The 17,214-nt window shown below is 38.8% G+C and overlaps 1 protein-coding gene across 14 annotated transcripts in view; it reads left to right on the forward strand.

The window, feature by feature from the left end:
* Positions 1 to 17,214, forward strand: part of Rapgef4 (Rap guanine nucleotide exchange factor 4) — a 283,143-nt gene that overhangs the window by 221,010 nt on the left and 44,919 nt on the right. For all 14 annotated transcript variants that reach the window (XM_005324601.5, XM_078017600.1, XM_078017601.1 and 11 more), the window contains 5 exons: positions 922 to 998; positions 1,556 to 1,702; positions 3,656 to 3,771; positions 9,375 to 9,463; positions 13,939 to 14,017. In XM_005324601.5, the coding sequence (XP_005324658.2) occupies positions 922 to 998; positions 1,556 to 1,702; positions 3,656 to 3,771; positions 9,375 to 9,463; positions 13,939 to 14,017 (508 nt within the window). The remainder of the gene's footprint in view (positions 1 to 921; positions 999 to 1,555; positions 1,703 to 3,655; positions 3,772 to 9,374; positions 9,464 to 13,938; positions 14,018 to 17,214) is intronic.

The raw sequence follows: 17,214 nt of genomic DNA on the forward strand, positions 1-17,214 counted from the left end.
AAAATGTTTCAGGACTGGGTGTAGCTCAGTGGTAGATCTCATGCTTAGTAGGTGTGAAGCTCTGGGTTCAGTACCCTGCATTACAAAAAAAAAAAAAAAAAAAAGGATTCACTTTCATGACTGAACTAATATCTATCTGATAATATTGTCTATCTTTCTGATACTGTATCTATCTTAGTAAGAATGTTATTTCTTTACAGGTTATGGTTCACTTTAATATTTTTTATTTTTATGGTCACTGATGACTTACAATGGCTCTTTCATTCCAGCTTACTAATTGTTTTGATCATGAAATCTTTAAACGTTTCAAACAAGAAAGAACATATTACAAATACTACTTAAATCTTTAGCAAACACTCCCATTATGCCATATTTTTTCATATTTTCTAAAAAATGAAAAATTTCCTATTTTCTAAAAGAATTCAATTCCAATTGAAGGCCTCTGGTTCCCTCCTGTATCCTGTTCTTTCCCTCTTGAAGGTAATTTCTACCATGACAGTAGTGGTTATCATTCCCACCCATTTGTTAAAAAATATAAGTAGATATATATCTGTAAACAAGATGTAGTGCTGATTTTCATGTTTTCAAACTTCACATTACTGGTCAGATTACTTTTAAAAACTATTTTCTATGGCATAATGTTTTGATGAATTAGAAGAATGTGCATTTCTTTAAGAAATAGACTGCTGGCAAATTAGTATCTGGTGAAAACCTGTCTTTCAGGACACAGAAAGTAGTGCAGGATTTCTCTTCCTTTCATGTTCTAGAGAAAGAAAAATAATATTCCACCTGAATAAGTTAGCATTTGCCAGTGGTTTTTTTATTTTATGTATGCGTAATTCTGGGGACTTAAAAATGATGATTTGATAAGCTGTAATTTGTATTGATGTGCTTCTATTCTTGTCATCTTTTTGTGTCTAGTGTTTAACCAGGGGGAAGAAGGTACCTCCTGGTACATTATTCTAAAAGGATCAGTGAATGTAGTCATTTATGGCAAGGTATATACCTCTCTTTTTTTCTTTTTAAAACTTTATTGTGTTCCATTTGCTAGTGTGGCCCTAAGTAGTAACAACATAGTGCTACAATTAAACTTGCAACAACATTACATCTTATACATCTATTCCAGGGAGAAAAAAATATCGCATCTTTTTTTTAAATTATTTTTTGTAGTTGTAGATGGACAGAATGCCTTTATTTTATTTGTTTGTTTTTATGTGGCACTGAGGATCGAACCCAATGCCTCACACATGCTAAGCAAGCGTTCTGCCACTGAGCTACAGCCCCAGCCCCCCAAAAATATTGCATCTTTAATCAAAACATTTCTCAGTTATTATATTCAGTCATACTTTTTGGGGGCTCATCTCCTTATTTGAGTTAAGCCCTAGACCATCTCAATCAATGAAAGAAAAATTAAACATTATAATTTAATTATAGAATCCCACTTTGGCATAGTGAGGGACAGCCCATTTATATAGACAGTGTTTCAGGGGAGGCGGGGTGATGAGGGGTGGGTGAGTATTTACTCCATTTCACCTGAATGTCCTGCTCTCTCCAGGGTGTGGTCTGCACCCTGCATGAGGGAGATGACTTTGGCAAGTTAGCACTAGTGAACGATGCTCCGCGAGCTGCCTCAATCGTCTTGCGAGAGGATAATTGTCATTTCCTAAGAGTCGACAAGGAGGATTTCAACCGGATTCTGAGGGTGAGTCCAAAGCTAGGTGTGCCCGAAGGCTGTCCCATTTTTCCCTTTCCCAGATGAGCAGAGATCTCAGTGAAGTACTGTGATGAATGGGTGCTCTAGGAACAAAGGGCTTTGTTATGAAATGGGTGTGCATTCTGGGGTCCAGAGATGATATTCCAGAAAGGTGTAAACACAGGATGTGATGCTGGACCAGATTCCTCTGCACATGCCTATACTGGCCATGAGAATTGATGATAGATACCAATTGCCTTGGCAAAATGTCACAGTCTAAGCAGTTTCTCTCTGGCATCTTAGGTGTCCTTTTTGTGTCCTTCCCCATCCCACTCTCCAGAGCAGTGGCAATCTTTCTGCTCCACATTTTTCTGTATCCTAGACCTTTCAAATGTCCACCTCCCAGGTCTCCCAAAACTAAGCCTCTCTCATATCGTCCCACAATCTCTTGACTTGTTGAGTGATTGCACATTAGTGGAAATTAAGATCAGTCCTGGTTACTCTAACCCAGCATTTTCATTTTAAGTGCTTTATCTCAAATTGTTATGAACTAAAGGAGATTCAGACATTGGTCAGTAGGAAAAGAATTGGGGTGGTAGAGGAAGCTGGGGAACTGTACTTAGTGTTGGCCCTGAAGATGAGCCCATTTTAAGCTTGTTAAGTTGTTTGTGAGAATAGAGGATGTTTAGAAGAAATGGTCTCTGATCTTTTCCTACCATGTAGTCCTTGGTTCCTTGGAAGGGATAACCCAGGTTTGGCTGGTAGGGGCCTGATTATGGATGATGACAGTGTCCCATCCTCCCTGGCTTCCATGGCCTTGATCCTTCCATCCTAGCTTGAGTTCACCTGGGAGGCTATTCTCTCTGGGATGGCTCTGCTCTCCTCCTTTCTCTGCCTTTCCTTGAGATAGCTATCCCTACACTGCCAGAAGCATCTGCCTCTGCCGGCAACATTTATGACCACAAAGTTTGTTTTAAGAAAGCATTGTCTTGCTGGGTGTAGTGGTGCGCACCTCTCATCCCAGAGACTCTGAGGCTGAGGTAGGAGGATCACAAGTTCAGGGTCAGACTCAGCAATTTAGTGAGGCGCTGAGCAACTTAGCAAGACCCTGTCTCAAATATAAAGGGCTGGGGATGTGGCTCAATGGTTGAGTGCCCCTGGGTTCAATCCCTGGTACCAAAAGAAGGAAAAAAAAAAAAAAACCATTTATCTGAATGCAAAGAAAGTTAGATTCGTTTATACCATTGAACAACACAGGGAAAAATACCCCCAAGGAATCTGATTTGGTTGTTATCTGATTTCTTTTAAGATGGAGCCCAAATGTTGAGGAAAAGCACATTTAAAAATTAAAATCAATTATTTAAAAGGATATGGAAGTTTACAGTTCAGCTATACTAACTCTTGGAATTTTATGCTCAGCCAAAATTTCTTTGAAAAAAATCAGCTTCAGACCATATCTCACGGATATAATTTATAATGTCATTTAAAATAACTGAAAAAGATTTTAACACATTTCACATTGATTTTTCTAAGTGTCTTTTGATTAGAGACAGTGGTGCCACTCCTAAGGAAACTAAAAACACTCAGAAGGAAAGAGAATTTTGCTGAAGCTGAGTGCTGTTTGCCACATATTTTTATGAAAAATAAATACCTTTCTCCCCTGTCTCCCTGCTCTACCGCTGTCTCTCAAAGGCTTCTCAGAGCACAGCCACATCACTCTGGACTTTGCTGTTTCTCTGAGTCTGGTGTAAAAGCAGAGTTTTAAAAAAAACAAAAACACATGCCTCAAACCTCATCTGGTCCTCTCTCTGACCGTTCCAGCCCTTGACTTTGAAAATGACTTAATTTGTAGACGCAACAATTAGCATCACAAGCACCAAATGAGTTTCTGAAGCATTTGAAATTTTTTTCATTGTCTGAGTAAACGGCGGCATCTGTATGTGGTGTAATTTGTATTTGCAGGACGTTGAGGCGAACACAGTCAGACTTAAAGAACATGACCAAGATGTCTTGGTGCTGGAGAAGGTCCCAGCAGGGAGCAGAGCTTCTAATCAAGGAAACTCACAGCCTCAGCAAAAGTATGTTTGCATCCAACACTGTAATTGCCAGACTATGATTAACCTTTTCACATGGTATCATCATTTCTACAATAGCATGTTCTCCTTTTTTTTGTGGAAGATGGCAGTGTATGTGTGACTTTTTTTCTCTCTATTGACTAATCACACATCTTGTGGAGTATAATGTATCCATTTCTGGCACTGCATTGAGCTTGGTGCTGCCTAGAGTCATGCTGGAAAGAATATTCTCCTACTCTAAAAACCTCTCTGTACACACTATTCAACTTAATAGCTTTGGAACAGAAGGCAGGGAGAGAACAATGGGAACAGGAACGCCAGGCAGCTTCAAGGATGTGGCAGAGGTGATGAGAATCTCCGGTATTTGAATGTCATATGTAGGATTTCTCAGGAAGTGTTTTCATCTTATTACCAGAATGAACGTTTGATGGAAACCCGGGTTTCAAATACAAAATATTCTGTTGATTGCAGCACAGAAACATCCATTTGGCCTCATTCATGCTTATTCCTGCTGATGTCCAAAGGGGATTTGCTCCTTATTTCTCAGGTCTCCTGTTTAACTTGAGTCTTTTTTAGTATATCTGGTTTGTTTCAGTTTTTACTTGCTACATAAAACTTTTTCATCACCAATGTTTGAGTGGTAAGACAGGAGAGTGAGAACTGTGGCTCTCAGGAATTACAACAAATTGCAGAATCGGGTTTTTTAAGATGGAGATGAATTTTAAATCTGAGTGTAATAAAAACACCAATTCTGTAGCTAAAGAAATGTTGCCAAATAATACGTTAAAAGAGAATACATCTGTTTTAGTCAGCTTCTTTGCTTCTATGACTAAAGGACCCAACCAAAACAATTTTAAAGGAGGAAAAGTTTATTTGAGGGCTCACAGTTTCAGAGGTCTTAGTCCACAGAAGGCCAGCTCCATTCCTTAGAGCTCAAGGTGAGGCTGAACATCATAGCAGAAGAGTGTGGCAAATGGAAGCAGCTCACACCATGATCAGAAAGAGACAGGTCTCCACTTGCCAGATACAAATATATATGCCAAAGCCATGCCCCAATTCACACTTCCTATACTCTTAAACCCAAATATTTCTCCTCTGAATCTTCTTGCATTGTCTCATGCATGCACTTTTCATGGACACCTCACCTTCAAACCATAACAACATCCCAAGGGATTTTCCTTTGTTGTTAAATAAGTGGGGATCCCTTCATCAGAACCATCACTGTACCTGGTGAATTTTTATTACTTAGACTAGAAACCTGAGACTCAGATATTTTCATCTAGATGAATCAATAGATTTACAAAGGAGACAGGAAGAAACATTAAATGGCTGGAGCATATTTTTCAGATTTCACCTAACTCTTACAACAACCCCTTTTAAAAGATGGAAAAATTTAAGCTCAGAGAAGCAAGTGGCTTATCCGAGACCTCAGAGCTTGCAGTGGGATAGCTTGAATTTAAGTTCAGTTTGACCAATTTTCACTCCTCTGCTCCTTCTGCTTCCCAGCTTACAAAAGCAAGATAGTACCATTTACATTCTGCATCCACAAGTTCCACGTTGGTGGATTCAACCAACCCAGAATCAAAAATATTCAGGAAAAAGAATTTATTGTACCAAACATGTACTGACTTCTTTTTCCTTGTCATAATTCCCTAAATAATACAGTATAGCAACTATTTACATAACATTGATGGCCTGTTAGATATTATAAGTAATCTAGAGATGATTTTAAGTACACTATAAAACGTGCATAGGTTATATGCAAATGCTATGAAATTTTACATTGGGGATTTGAGCATTTGTGGGTTTTAGCATCCATGGAGGATTCTAGAACCAATTCCCCACAGAATCTCTACATTATCTCTACTGAGGGACAACTATATATAAATATTATATCTTCAACACTATTTAATAAATGTTGCAAGCAATTTATTTCAAAAGGGCTGACTACATTTTTAAAAACCTTCCTTTCACTTACAGAACTATAAAATTACCATCCAAATTTCTTTTTATTTGTTTTTTACTATTTTCCATTCTTAAAAATGTGCCCGAATGTTTTTAAATTGTCTTTCCAGCCCAGAGGAGGATGAGAATGAAAAAAAATTTTTTAATGTGAAGATTGGGGCTTCCCCCAATGGTTTAGTACCCTTACATATAACTAGACAATTTTGTAGTGGTTTATCTTAATTCTTTAATGATGTCTAAGGGAATCATGCCACCTGAAAAAGTAAGCCCTGAGAATTCTTAATTTTGAAACATTTGATCAAGAAATCTCCTCCCTTCCTTCACCTCTTCATGTCATAGGGAAGAATTAAGAGTATTTGCTTGTTACTATATCAAAATTCAGGGTGTTCTCCAAACAAAGGGTTGTTTTTCTTTTTTAAAAGGAATTAAACTAGAGGGGTGGGAAAAGGAGATACCATGTGCTTTAAATTTATTTTAGAGCTGTATCTGATTTTCCATTATCTCTACTTATTTGTGTACTGTCATCCAATCCAAATTTCTTATATAACTGAAAGACTTATGCATGTTCACAGTAAACCATTTAATAAATACTGTGCCCTGAAGAATGAGAATCCGTTTTCTCTTAAGGGGTTATTTTTTTATGTTGAGTTTTCCTAAATAGACCAGAGCTGAAAGGAAGGTCCATGTAAGTGAATTTTGGGTTGATGTTCCAGAATTTAATAACATGACAGTAACCATGTCTATGAATGAAACCAAAACTTAGGAAGCTTTAGGGTCCCTATCTCCTCAGTAATTTTCTTTTTTTTTTTTTTTCCAATTTGAAGAGAGTCACCAGTTTGGCTTTGACAATGTTATTTTCCTGATTTGCCTTTCCTCTGGGAAATCCACCATAGTTTATGTACACATTTAAAATTTCAAAACCACCTTACTCAACTTTGAGTGTGAATTAAAATGTCAATAAGACAGTGTTTGTCATGATGGACACATTTCATGAAACCCTCAAACATTTGCCATTTTGTCCTCCTACTCTGGAGTTTGCGGGTTTAATAAGAAAGAAAGAATTTGAAATGACTGTTCATATTTAAGTTATTAAGTTCCTTTCTCTTTAGATGATTTTCTCATTGCTCACCTCCATCTTGATTGTGGGGTGGAAAAAGAGTCTCTTTCCAGTACTCCTCCTCTCCCCTGGCCTTCCCCCCCGCCCAGTTGCAGTAGAAGTATCTTCACATGCAGAGTTGGTGTTGGAAAAAGCTTTTACTATCATACATTTAAAGCCTCACAGCTTGTGGAATGTAACCAACTGGGGTGAGCCCTTTAACTAGAGTAACTCCTTCATGCAGTAAACGGACAAGAGTCATACTGTCTGGTCTCAAGTGGTCTTGACCTCACTTAAACAGAGGTCAAGCAGTAGGCGCCTGGCAGTGTCCCGCATGAAATCAAGCCATAAAGTGAGGTTTTAGTCAAACCAGAGATGCAAGTCATAGACAGCTGTATCTGGCCAAAAGCTTCCAGGCCTCACCCTTCAGAGCTCCCTGCACTAAGGAAATGTCAGGACCTGCCGGCCTTCAGAGGAGCCTAGAAGAAAGGCTGGGCTGAGGCAGATGAGGCAGCTGTGCCACAGAGGGGAGTCTTTGGCAGCCAATGAAAGGTGCTATGGGATCTCCAGTTGGCCAGGTGGGCAGTGCTAGGCCCCTTTCTCTCTAGTGAGGTAAGAAGACATCTGGCTTGACACTCAGGCATCTATACTCTTGCCAGGAGATTTTTAAATGGAGACTACTAGACTGTGAACCCAACCTGCTATCAGAATTAGACTTTGGACAAGGAAACATATTTCAAATTGAGCGCTTACACATTTATAGCAGCAGCGACTCAATGGCATGTGAGGTAGCAGATTGCTTTCTGCATTCAGTTTTCATGTTATGTCATGTATTTATACTCTTTTTAAAGTAAGAATTGTTTTCAAAACCAAACAAACAGAAAACAAACAAACAAAAACGCTCTTTACATGGAGAATTTCCTGTTCAGAATGAGCTCCAGGCAGCTAGAGGTGGTCTCCATGCAGAGTAAGAAGCGAGGCAGATGAGACTTACATCAGGGATGTCCCATTCACCAGCTCTGCAGCCTCAGGTTGGATGCCCCATCCCCACCCCAGCAGTTTCTTCACCTTCGGAACAGAGATAATATTTAACTAGCAGGAGTAAACATGACAGCCTTATTCAGGGCCCACCTAGTCGTCTGGGGCACAGTAAACGGTAGGCAGATGTGGAATGCTCTTTCCAACCCAGTTTCCTAATTAATGGGGCCAGATGCTACTTCTCTTGTGGCTCATCTGGTGAGCACTATCAGAAATCACATATTCCACGAATGACTGAGTTGAGCAATGTTCTCCAACTGATGTGAGGGGAGGCATTTATAGATAGGCCCTCCTCTTTCTTCAAGTTCCCCCAACCTTCCTCTAGGTTTTAAAGCTAGATTTCTTAAAATGGAACTCTTACTCTCTTCAGGGTTGCTTTTTTCACACGTACAAAGTTGTATTTTAACACACCTCTTCTAAAATCCTGAGGCAGGAGGGTGAGGCCTTGAGACTTCATACATTGGAGAGATTCTTAGAATCTCAACCCAGGTCCATGAAGGTCTCTAACAGACAAAGAAAAGGTGTTGGTGAGGAGGCCAAGGAAGCAGGGCCTTCCCATCGCTGGAGTTCTTCTCTCCCAGCACAAGGGAATTTTCATTGTTGCTTTTCTTTCCTGTTGTTTGGCCTTAAATGAAGTGCCAAGTAGGAAAGCAAAGTCTGATTTTTGCAAAAGGAACTTCTATGTCACCTTAAAGTCATTTTGCCTACAGTTTTCATTCGCTGCTTGTCACCATCTGGACTTCAACCTGAAACATCCCACATTAATTTTAAAAAATAAATCCTCTCTTGTTCGTTGGAGAGTACCCTGAATGGATCTCCTAAAGTAAAGGCTAAACTACCCCTTCAAAAAAAATAATTTATATATGACATTGAAATAAATTTTATAGATTTTTATTGTTGATTTTTTTTCCTTATCATGACGCTTCCTTGTTTGTTTGCTCGCGGGCATTTGGGGATTTTTTTCTTTCCTCTTATTTTATTATTAGCTGCATTTCCAAAGCACATACCAGTGTACAGTTGAGAAAGGCAGAGAATTCCAGAAAGAGGCAGGGGAATCCAGTGTGAGACTGAAATTTTGCTAAGAGTCACCCATATATGGGTAACCTCTTTTACTGTCATTTCCCCTTACCACCTCCCCTTGCCCAACCTGAGCTGTCCTGGGATTTACTTGTTCCTCTTTGTTTCCTTTGGGACAAGGCTGAAGTTTCTCTGTTTTCAACCTCCTAGAAGTTTCCACCCTGCTAGAGCTGCTCTCCAAGAAGTTTACCTTAGTTGCATGTAGGCACAAAGGAAATATGTTTCCAGTAACCTTCAATTTGTGGGTTTTTTTATTATCTTTTGGTGTGACTTGAGCATGGTACATGGTCTTTCTTATTTTATTGGTCAAAAGTAAAGTTCATATGGTTCTCTGGGATCTCAAATTTAAAAAAAAAAAACTTAAGCAAAATTTTTTTATTATTGATTGCCTGTTTTTGAAAAACTAATGACATTTGTATTTCTTATTTAGGTATACTGTGATGTCAGGGACACCTGAAAAAATTTTAGAGCATTTTCTAGAAACAATACGCCTTGAGCCAGCTTTAAATGAAGCAACAGGTATGCACAGAACAGTTTTGTGTGTCCATTAAATCCATGCTAAGCATTGTTTCTCATTCTCAGTATGCATTGCCAAGGCAGTTTTAGGAAGGGGTTACGTGTAGTAATATTTAGAGTGTGTTCCTATGGGACACAGACAGAGTGCCTGGCTATCCTCACAGATGACTCAGCTTCATTCATACAGATTAGGAGTAGCTTTCTCCAGGGTGTCTCTTATGTTATCATCCAATCCCTCCTACCAACTATATCCTATATCTATTAGGTTATCATGTAAAACTTCCCTATTTCCATAAAGCATCTGGAGCTGCTTGTATAAAGAACAGCCTTGCTTCAATTGAGGGTCAAACGGTTCTCTTTGGTTGTGGATTCTTGCTCCAGAGTTTAACAATGTTCTTGTACTGATTTACTGGGATTGCCATAACAAAGTATCACAAACCAGGGAACTCAAAAGCTAGCATTTGATTGTCTTGCAGTTTTGTAGGCTAAATGTCCAAGATGAAGGTGATAGGGTTGATTTCTTTCTGGGGCCATGTTGGAGAATCTGCCCCATGTTTATCTCCTAATTTCTGGGGCCTCTCTGGCAATCATTAGCACTCCCCGGTTTGAGGATCATTACCCTGATCTCTGCCTTCATGTTGATATGGCATTCTCCTCTTGACTTTTTTATAGCATACCCTTTGTGCATATTTGTGTCTGTGCCCTAATATCCTGTCCCCTTTTCATAAGGACACCAGTCAAATTCACTTAAGACCCATACTAATGACCTCACATTGACTTGACCATATCTGCAAAGATGCTATTTCCAAATAAGGTCACATTCTGAGATATTGGGGCTTAGTACTGCAACATATTTTGGGGGGGAGAATAAAATTAAATAGGTAGCATCTCCTTACAGTGAACCAGTCTTACCTACAACACAGAATTGAGGGTGAAAAAGACTGGTACAATCTCACAAGTGAACTAAGTATTCAAAGTTACATTATTTCTACTTTGATTTCTATCTTGTGAATGACTTTGGAACAGATAACATTCTTTTTTTTTTTTTTTTTTTTTTTTTTTGCACTGAGCATTGAATCCAGGGCCTCGTCCATGCTAGGCAAGAGCCTTACCACTGAGTTGCACTTCTAGCCTTAACATTCAACTTAAAAAAAAAAAAAAAAAAATCCTGGCTTCTGGCCTGTCTCTCAGAATAATACCATGGGTTATTTTAAGCACACTAAGTTCCATAGAGGAATATTTCTCTCTAAAAGAAGTTCAAAGATTTATGTAAAAAACTTAGTTCAAACACCATTTCTATAATGTATCTTCACAACAATCCTAAAAGCATTTTGCCAATGACTTCTTATTTCATCTCCTCTTTCCAGTTTCTCATTTTGTAAATTGATTATCTGAGAGGTTTTTTGTACAGTGCATGAATTGGGAAGGTAGATATACAAGCTAGGCCCTGGGTCCAGGCTTCTTCTGTTGTTGAGCAGGCACTAAGTTGGTGACCTTGGGTGAGGTCCAAGGATTGCCTTCTTCCCTCAGGAAGCCTAAAATTGCTGAGGACATGAAGAAATGTGCACAGCACTCAAATATAAGGCAGAGTGCGGTCAGTGCCTCAGGGGCACTCAGTGGCTACTGCCATCCAGGAAATTGTCATTGAGATTGTAACCTTTGAAGTGGCCCTAAAGAAAGGCTGGTGACCAGTAACTAGAGATGGGATAAAGACTACCAGTACTGATGTAGAAACAGGAAGGAAAGAGCTAGCAGTTTGATATGTGCTGTGCTATTACTATCTAAGTGAGAAAAGAAAGTGGGTGTTGACCCAAAAGGAAGATTCTAGAACATTTGAGACTATGACATCTTAGGAAGGGTCTTCACTACCCATGAAGAGCAAATGTAACTTTCTTTTTAAAGTCACCTTTAAAAGAGATAGGGACTGTATTATTGCTTCTTTAAAAAAAAAAAAATGTAGGGCCTAGAAATCAGTGTGTCCTATGGATGGCATATGGGATATGACTCCTGACACTTCCCTTTTTTATTTTTATTTTTTTGGTACCATGGACTGAACCCAGAGACACTTAACCATGGTGTCATATCCCCAGCCCTTTTTATTTTTTATTTTGAGACGGGTCTCACTAAGTGGCTTAGGACCTCACTAAGTTGCTGAGGCTATCTTTGAACTTGCCGTCCTCCTGCCTCATCCTTCCAAGCTGCTGGGATTACACCACACCAGGCCTGACACTTCCATTTTTGATGTCAGAGACTAGACTAACAAACATCATAATTTAATGTTGAACTTCATTTACTGCAATTTTTCTGACTTTTTTTCTTATAAGTAAATGTTTTCTTATAAGTAATGTTTATAGCTTGGCTATAAGAATAAATCAGTATCTTTCTCATAAATCAAAGATATGAATATTGCCCACTACTCTCCTGGGTGCTAAAAATAACCCTAGCACAGGTACACGAAGCATGTGGATATAATGGAGGTGAATACCTTTGGCATTTATGAATTTCCAATACAAGGAGAAATGTCAGTTATGGTAAAACTTGTTTACATCATAGAAATAAAAACTGCTAAATATGACTATGCATTCTTTTAATTTACTAAAGTTTTCTACCTAAAGATCTATTAGTTTCCTAGACTTTGGCTGCTATGAGTGACTAGGAAATCATTTTCAAATAGAAAATTATTGTTTAAAATTCTCAGGAGTCACTGTATATGGGTAAAGAATAAGAAAGCCATATTGAAATGTGAGTTGGGGTGATTGGCCATAATAAGTGACCAGTCCCTGTGAATATACATGTCCTCAGCCTTGGAGCCCATGTCAAATCTTTGCATTAGCAAAAATTATACTGTGGTAGTCTGGAGATGTACTTCAGTGGTAGAGCACTTGCCTGGCATGTGTGAGGCCCTGGGTTTAGCCCCAGCTCCACAAAAAATGAATAAAGGCAGTGGCACATGCCTGTAATCTCAGCAGCTCAGGAGACTGAGACAGGAGGATCACGAGTTCAAAACCAGCTTCAGCAAAAACAAGGTGCTAAGCAACTCAGTGAGACCCTGTCTCTACAAAAAATACAAAATAGGGCTGAGGATGTGGCTCAGAGACTGAGTGCCCCTAAGTTCAACCCCCAATACTCCCCCACCAAAAAAAAAAAATAAAGGAAGGAAGGAAATAAAATTTTAACTACTACAGAGCGCAGGCCTCCTGAGTGGCATATAAGCAAGCATTATTCTACTATCTTCAAAGAGTATATAAAATGTATGAAGGTGACTAGATGTTGACAAGCAACCTCTTTTTAATTTAAAAAAAAAAGAAAAGAAAAGAAACTCTATACACCTTCCATCTGGCACCTGTCTACTTGTTCTGTGGCTCAGCAACATGGGCCTGGAATGACTAAGCACACTGAGGGATAAACTTGGGATTACAACAGATTTAAATGAGTATAATGGTTAAACATTTAGCTGCTGATTCAAACTTTGGTGATATAAGTTCATTAAAGACGTGGGCATTGGAAATCTAATTTATAGAGATAAGTTTGCATATTTCTCACCATCGTCTATTAAAAAGATTTCACAAGTCTCAACCAGTATAGTTCTTTTTTGTTTTTAAATTAAAAATCCCCATGGCACCTTGAGTTCCAGGTTTCAATAAGCCTACTCCTGGGACTTTTAGATTGGTCAACCTGCCGTTTCCCACCAGGCTGGCTGGATGGTATTATCTTTGCAATGAAGAGCCAGCATCTAGTTCAGTGATGAGACAAACGAAACTTATCTTTGGGATGTGCCTTGGGTCCTTTCCAACCCCCTCCTTACCTGCCTGCAAAATGCTTCAAACTTGGCACAGTCACTCCTCGTATCTAGGAGATAGCTTTATTTTCCTCCAGTACTACCCATAGACTTTATCATATCTCTTTTTGTTATGTTTCCCCCTACCACCACCACCACCAATTCTCTGCTTTGACTACCTCCTTGAGGCTGAGGGTGTAGCTTAGTGGTAGAGTGCTTGCTTAGCATGTACAAGGCCCTATGTTCAATTCCCAGAACTGTAAAAAAGAAAAATTCTTTGCAGATAAGGTGACTAAGTGCTATTTTTATAAAACTATCTCTTTTTAAAATATTACTTCTTTGTCCAATATCCTAAAAAATTAGGTTTTGATCTCAAGCTCGTCACCATTATTTTTACATGAAATGCTTCTGTGCACGTTAAAACCATCCCCATCCAGGCTGAGATTGTGGCTCAGTGGTAGAGCGCTTGCCTAGCACATGTGAGGCACCAAGTTTGATCCTCAGCACCACATAAAAATAAATAAAATAAAGGTTTTGTGTCCATTTCCCACTTAAAATATATTAAAACACACACACACACACACACGCATACACACACACACACATACATCCAATGGCTAAAAATAAATGAATAATAGATACTTTGCTTTCCTAAAGATTTTCACAAGAACCTAATTTTTCTACCTTTTTTCTCCTCTAGATTCTGTTTTAAATGACTTTATTATGATGCACTGTGTTTTTATGCCAAATACCCAGCTTTGCCCTGCCCTGGTGGCCCAATATCCTTTTGTTGTGGTAAGTCCCTGTTTCCTTGAAGACACCCTATGTGTATATGATCTCCACCTGATTTTGCCCTCTGAAGGTAAGTCATGGCCCAGATAGGGTTCTGCTTTCCACTCTTGTCAAACTCTGATATGTCAACATTTTTCCCTGTGTCGACATTAACTCTCCCTATCAGAGGTCTGTCTTGCCATGTTTCAGGATTTCCAACTTATTACCTGGGTGAAAAAGTGTGAAACAGCTTACCTGAGACTGGGTGACTTATAAAGAAAAGAAGTTTAACTCTCGGATCTGGAGACTGGAAGTCCAGGATTAGACAGGTCCAATGGGTTTGTTATGTTACAGTACAAGAACCTTGAACTGCAGCAAGCTTGTGTGGAAAAGACAAAATATAGCGGTCAGCCTCACTATATAACAGCTGGCTATTGTAGTGATTAATACAATCTGGAGAGAACAAGAACTCTCTCTTGCCTGTGAAAATTAAGCCAGTCCAGAGAGCAGAAGTAATCCATTCATGAGGGTGGTGCCCCCTTGACCTATTCATCTCTTAAAAGTTCTACCACCTCAACGCCTTTTTTATTCTGGGAATAAAATTTCAACATGAGTTTCAGAGAGGATAAACTATATTCAAGCCACAGCATTTGGGAAAGTGATGCTGACAAGAAGTATGCATGCTTATCTGGGAGTGCTGTTAGGAATAGTTTCCTCACCTTGAAGACAACTGTGTGTTTCTGATAGGCTGCCTGGCAGGCTGACCCGCCATCCACCATGTTTTTCCTTTGGGCTCTGGTATTAACCAGGTTGCCAACCTGCTGAGATAAATGTAAGTCACCCTTGTGAGATTATTCGTCTTTCACATACCTTCTAATTTAATGCATCCTTTCCTCTAGAGACGGACATTTGTTTTTTTGTTGGTATTTTTATTAGCAAATTGACTTAAAGATACAAAACGTAAAGTTTATAGTGGAAATTCCTTTAGACAACCTGAAGACTGGGTTTGGAGGCAGCTTTTCAATAGTATTCTAAATTGACCAATTGATGTCTGGCTCAGAGCAAGCATTTGGAAAAGATAAGTTGAAAAAAAAAATAAGTGAATATATGACCTAGTTTCACCCTCAGCTTTGGGAGTTGTGTGAAAGTATATTTTGCTGCTTTATTTTTAAAGCAATAAAAATTTGGATCCTAAAACACTTTGGCCTTTTTGAGCAGTTAAATGTATTGAAGGAAAGTGTCTCTTTTTTTCCTTTCATTTTTGAGCAATCCAATCAATGTTGGCATGTTTTTTTTCTTTTACAGAATTATAATTGCCCTACCTGATTCTCATTTTCTTACCCATAATTCTCTTTGAAGTCAACAGAATGTATGAGGATGGGAGATTTGAATTGAATGTGCTACTTAGAGGGATCTGTGAGAGTGAGATTCGGTGTTTATTTGCCTGGAAACTATCTTTCCAAGTAATGACAGCTTAATGAGACTTACCTATATTATATAGTCTTTCTGGCTCATATTCAATTTTTCTCAAGTAAAATTAACACATTCAGGATCTTTCTGTGCTCTCTTCACTCCATACATGGTAGTCATTATTAAACCATTGAGATTTGTTGAAAGGAATAATAAAAACAGAGTTCAGATAGTTTTTTTCATTGTTTAGCATGTTGATAAGCTTAAGGTAGACCAAACCAAAAGAAGGGAGTCAAGCAGGCCAAGTCCTAGCATCTTTTTTTAAAAATTTTTATTTATTTATTTAATCTAATTCGGTATATTTGACAGCAGAATGCATTTTGTACACAATTGCAGCACAACTCTTCATTTCTCTGGTTGTACACAATGTAGCTTCACACCATATATACAGTCATACCTGTACCTAGAGTAATGATGTCCATCTCATTCCACCATCTTTCCAGCCCCCATGCCTCCTTCACCCCCTCCCTCCCCTTTGAAGTTCTATCTTCTTTACAATTCAAAGCCCCAATCACAAAGCTAGTATTTTTCTGCAAATTCTCATCTCTTTATTTTTTTTAAAGATAGGAAAGAGAGAGAGATAATTATTTAATATTTATTTTTCAGTTTTCGGTGGACACAACATCTTATTTTATTTTTATGTGGTGCTAAGGATCGAACCCAGCACCCTGTGCATGCCAGGCGAGCACGTTACCGTTTGAGCCACATCTCCAACCCTCTCATCTTTTTATTTTTTGACTTTTTCTCCTTCAAAAGTGACTGAGAACGTTCAGATCATTAACTTCTATTTTGAAAATAGCAGCTTCTGGGGAGAAGGTCCACACCATCTCAAATAGGGAAAAGTCTGGATAATGCTATTGATGAAGAGGAGGGGAAGACAAGAAAGTGAACAATAGAATCAGTCACAGGGGACCTATGATACTCAGTCATTTTTTTAAAATATTTTTTTAGTTGTAGATGGACACAGTACCTTTATTTATTTTTATGTGGTGCTGAGGATTGAACTCAGTGCCTCACACGTGCTAGGCAGGCACTCTACCACTAAGCTAGTGCCCCAGCCTCAATACCCAGTCCATTCTTTTCTCAGCAAACTGAGAAGATAAGGGTGGCCTGATACAATCTATACTACCTGGTGTCCTCAGCCCGCCTCCTTCACACCTGTCCCTGGGAGAACTTAGTGTCTCCTCATGACTCTGTTCTGAATTAGCTTCCCCTCTGTGTTGGACACCATCCTAAGAACACTGACTTATATTAAACATACCACTTTACCTCACAGGATCCTTCTGAGTTGGTATTATTTTATTTCACAGATCCTGAAGCCCCCTAAAAATTGAACAGCATGCCCAAAGCAAGTGACAGAGTCTTCCAAGTCAGGATGCCAAGCTTGAAGTTTATCATTTTTTTTCCTCTTTATTTCTTTGAAAGCTTATTAAATTTTGAATAATTCTATAACCTTCAATTAGAATTGAAGAGCACTTCTTGACAATGTATTACATGACACATGTTGATCTATGCTTCCGTTAGCTAAAACCAAATAGACCCATTTTGTTAGTACCAGATAAAATGCCTGGTAAGACTTCTATCTACTCCCCAAAATTACCAGTGTTTTCTGAATGTATTCCTTTAAATTTTTGCATTTTCAGTTTCAATGGTTTCACCAATGTGCGAGACACTTAGGGAACCTGCTTTGCATATTTGCCCAACAAACTTAGGAATGTCACAACAGACCAATGAA

This window comes from Ictidomys tridecemlineatus, chromosome 7 (genome assembly GCF_052094955.1).
Source record: "Ictidomys tridecemlineatus isolate mIctTri1 chromosome 7, mIctTri1.hap1, whole genome shotgun sequence".
NCBI lineage: Eukaryota > Metazoa > Chordata > Mammalia > Rodentia > Sciuridae > Ictidomys > Ictidomys tridecemlineatus.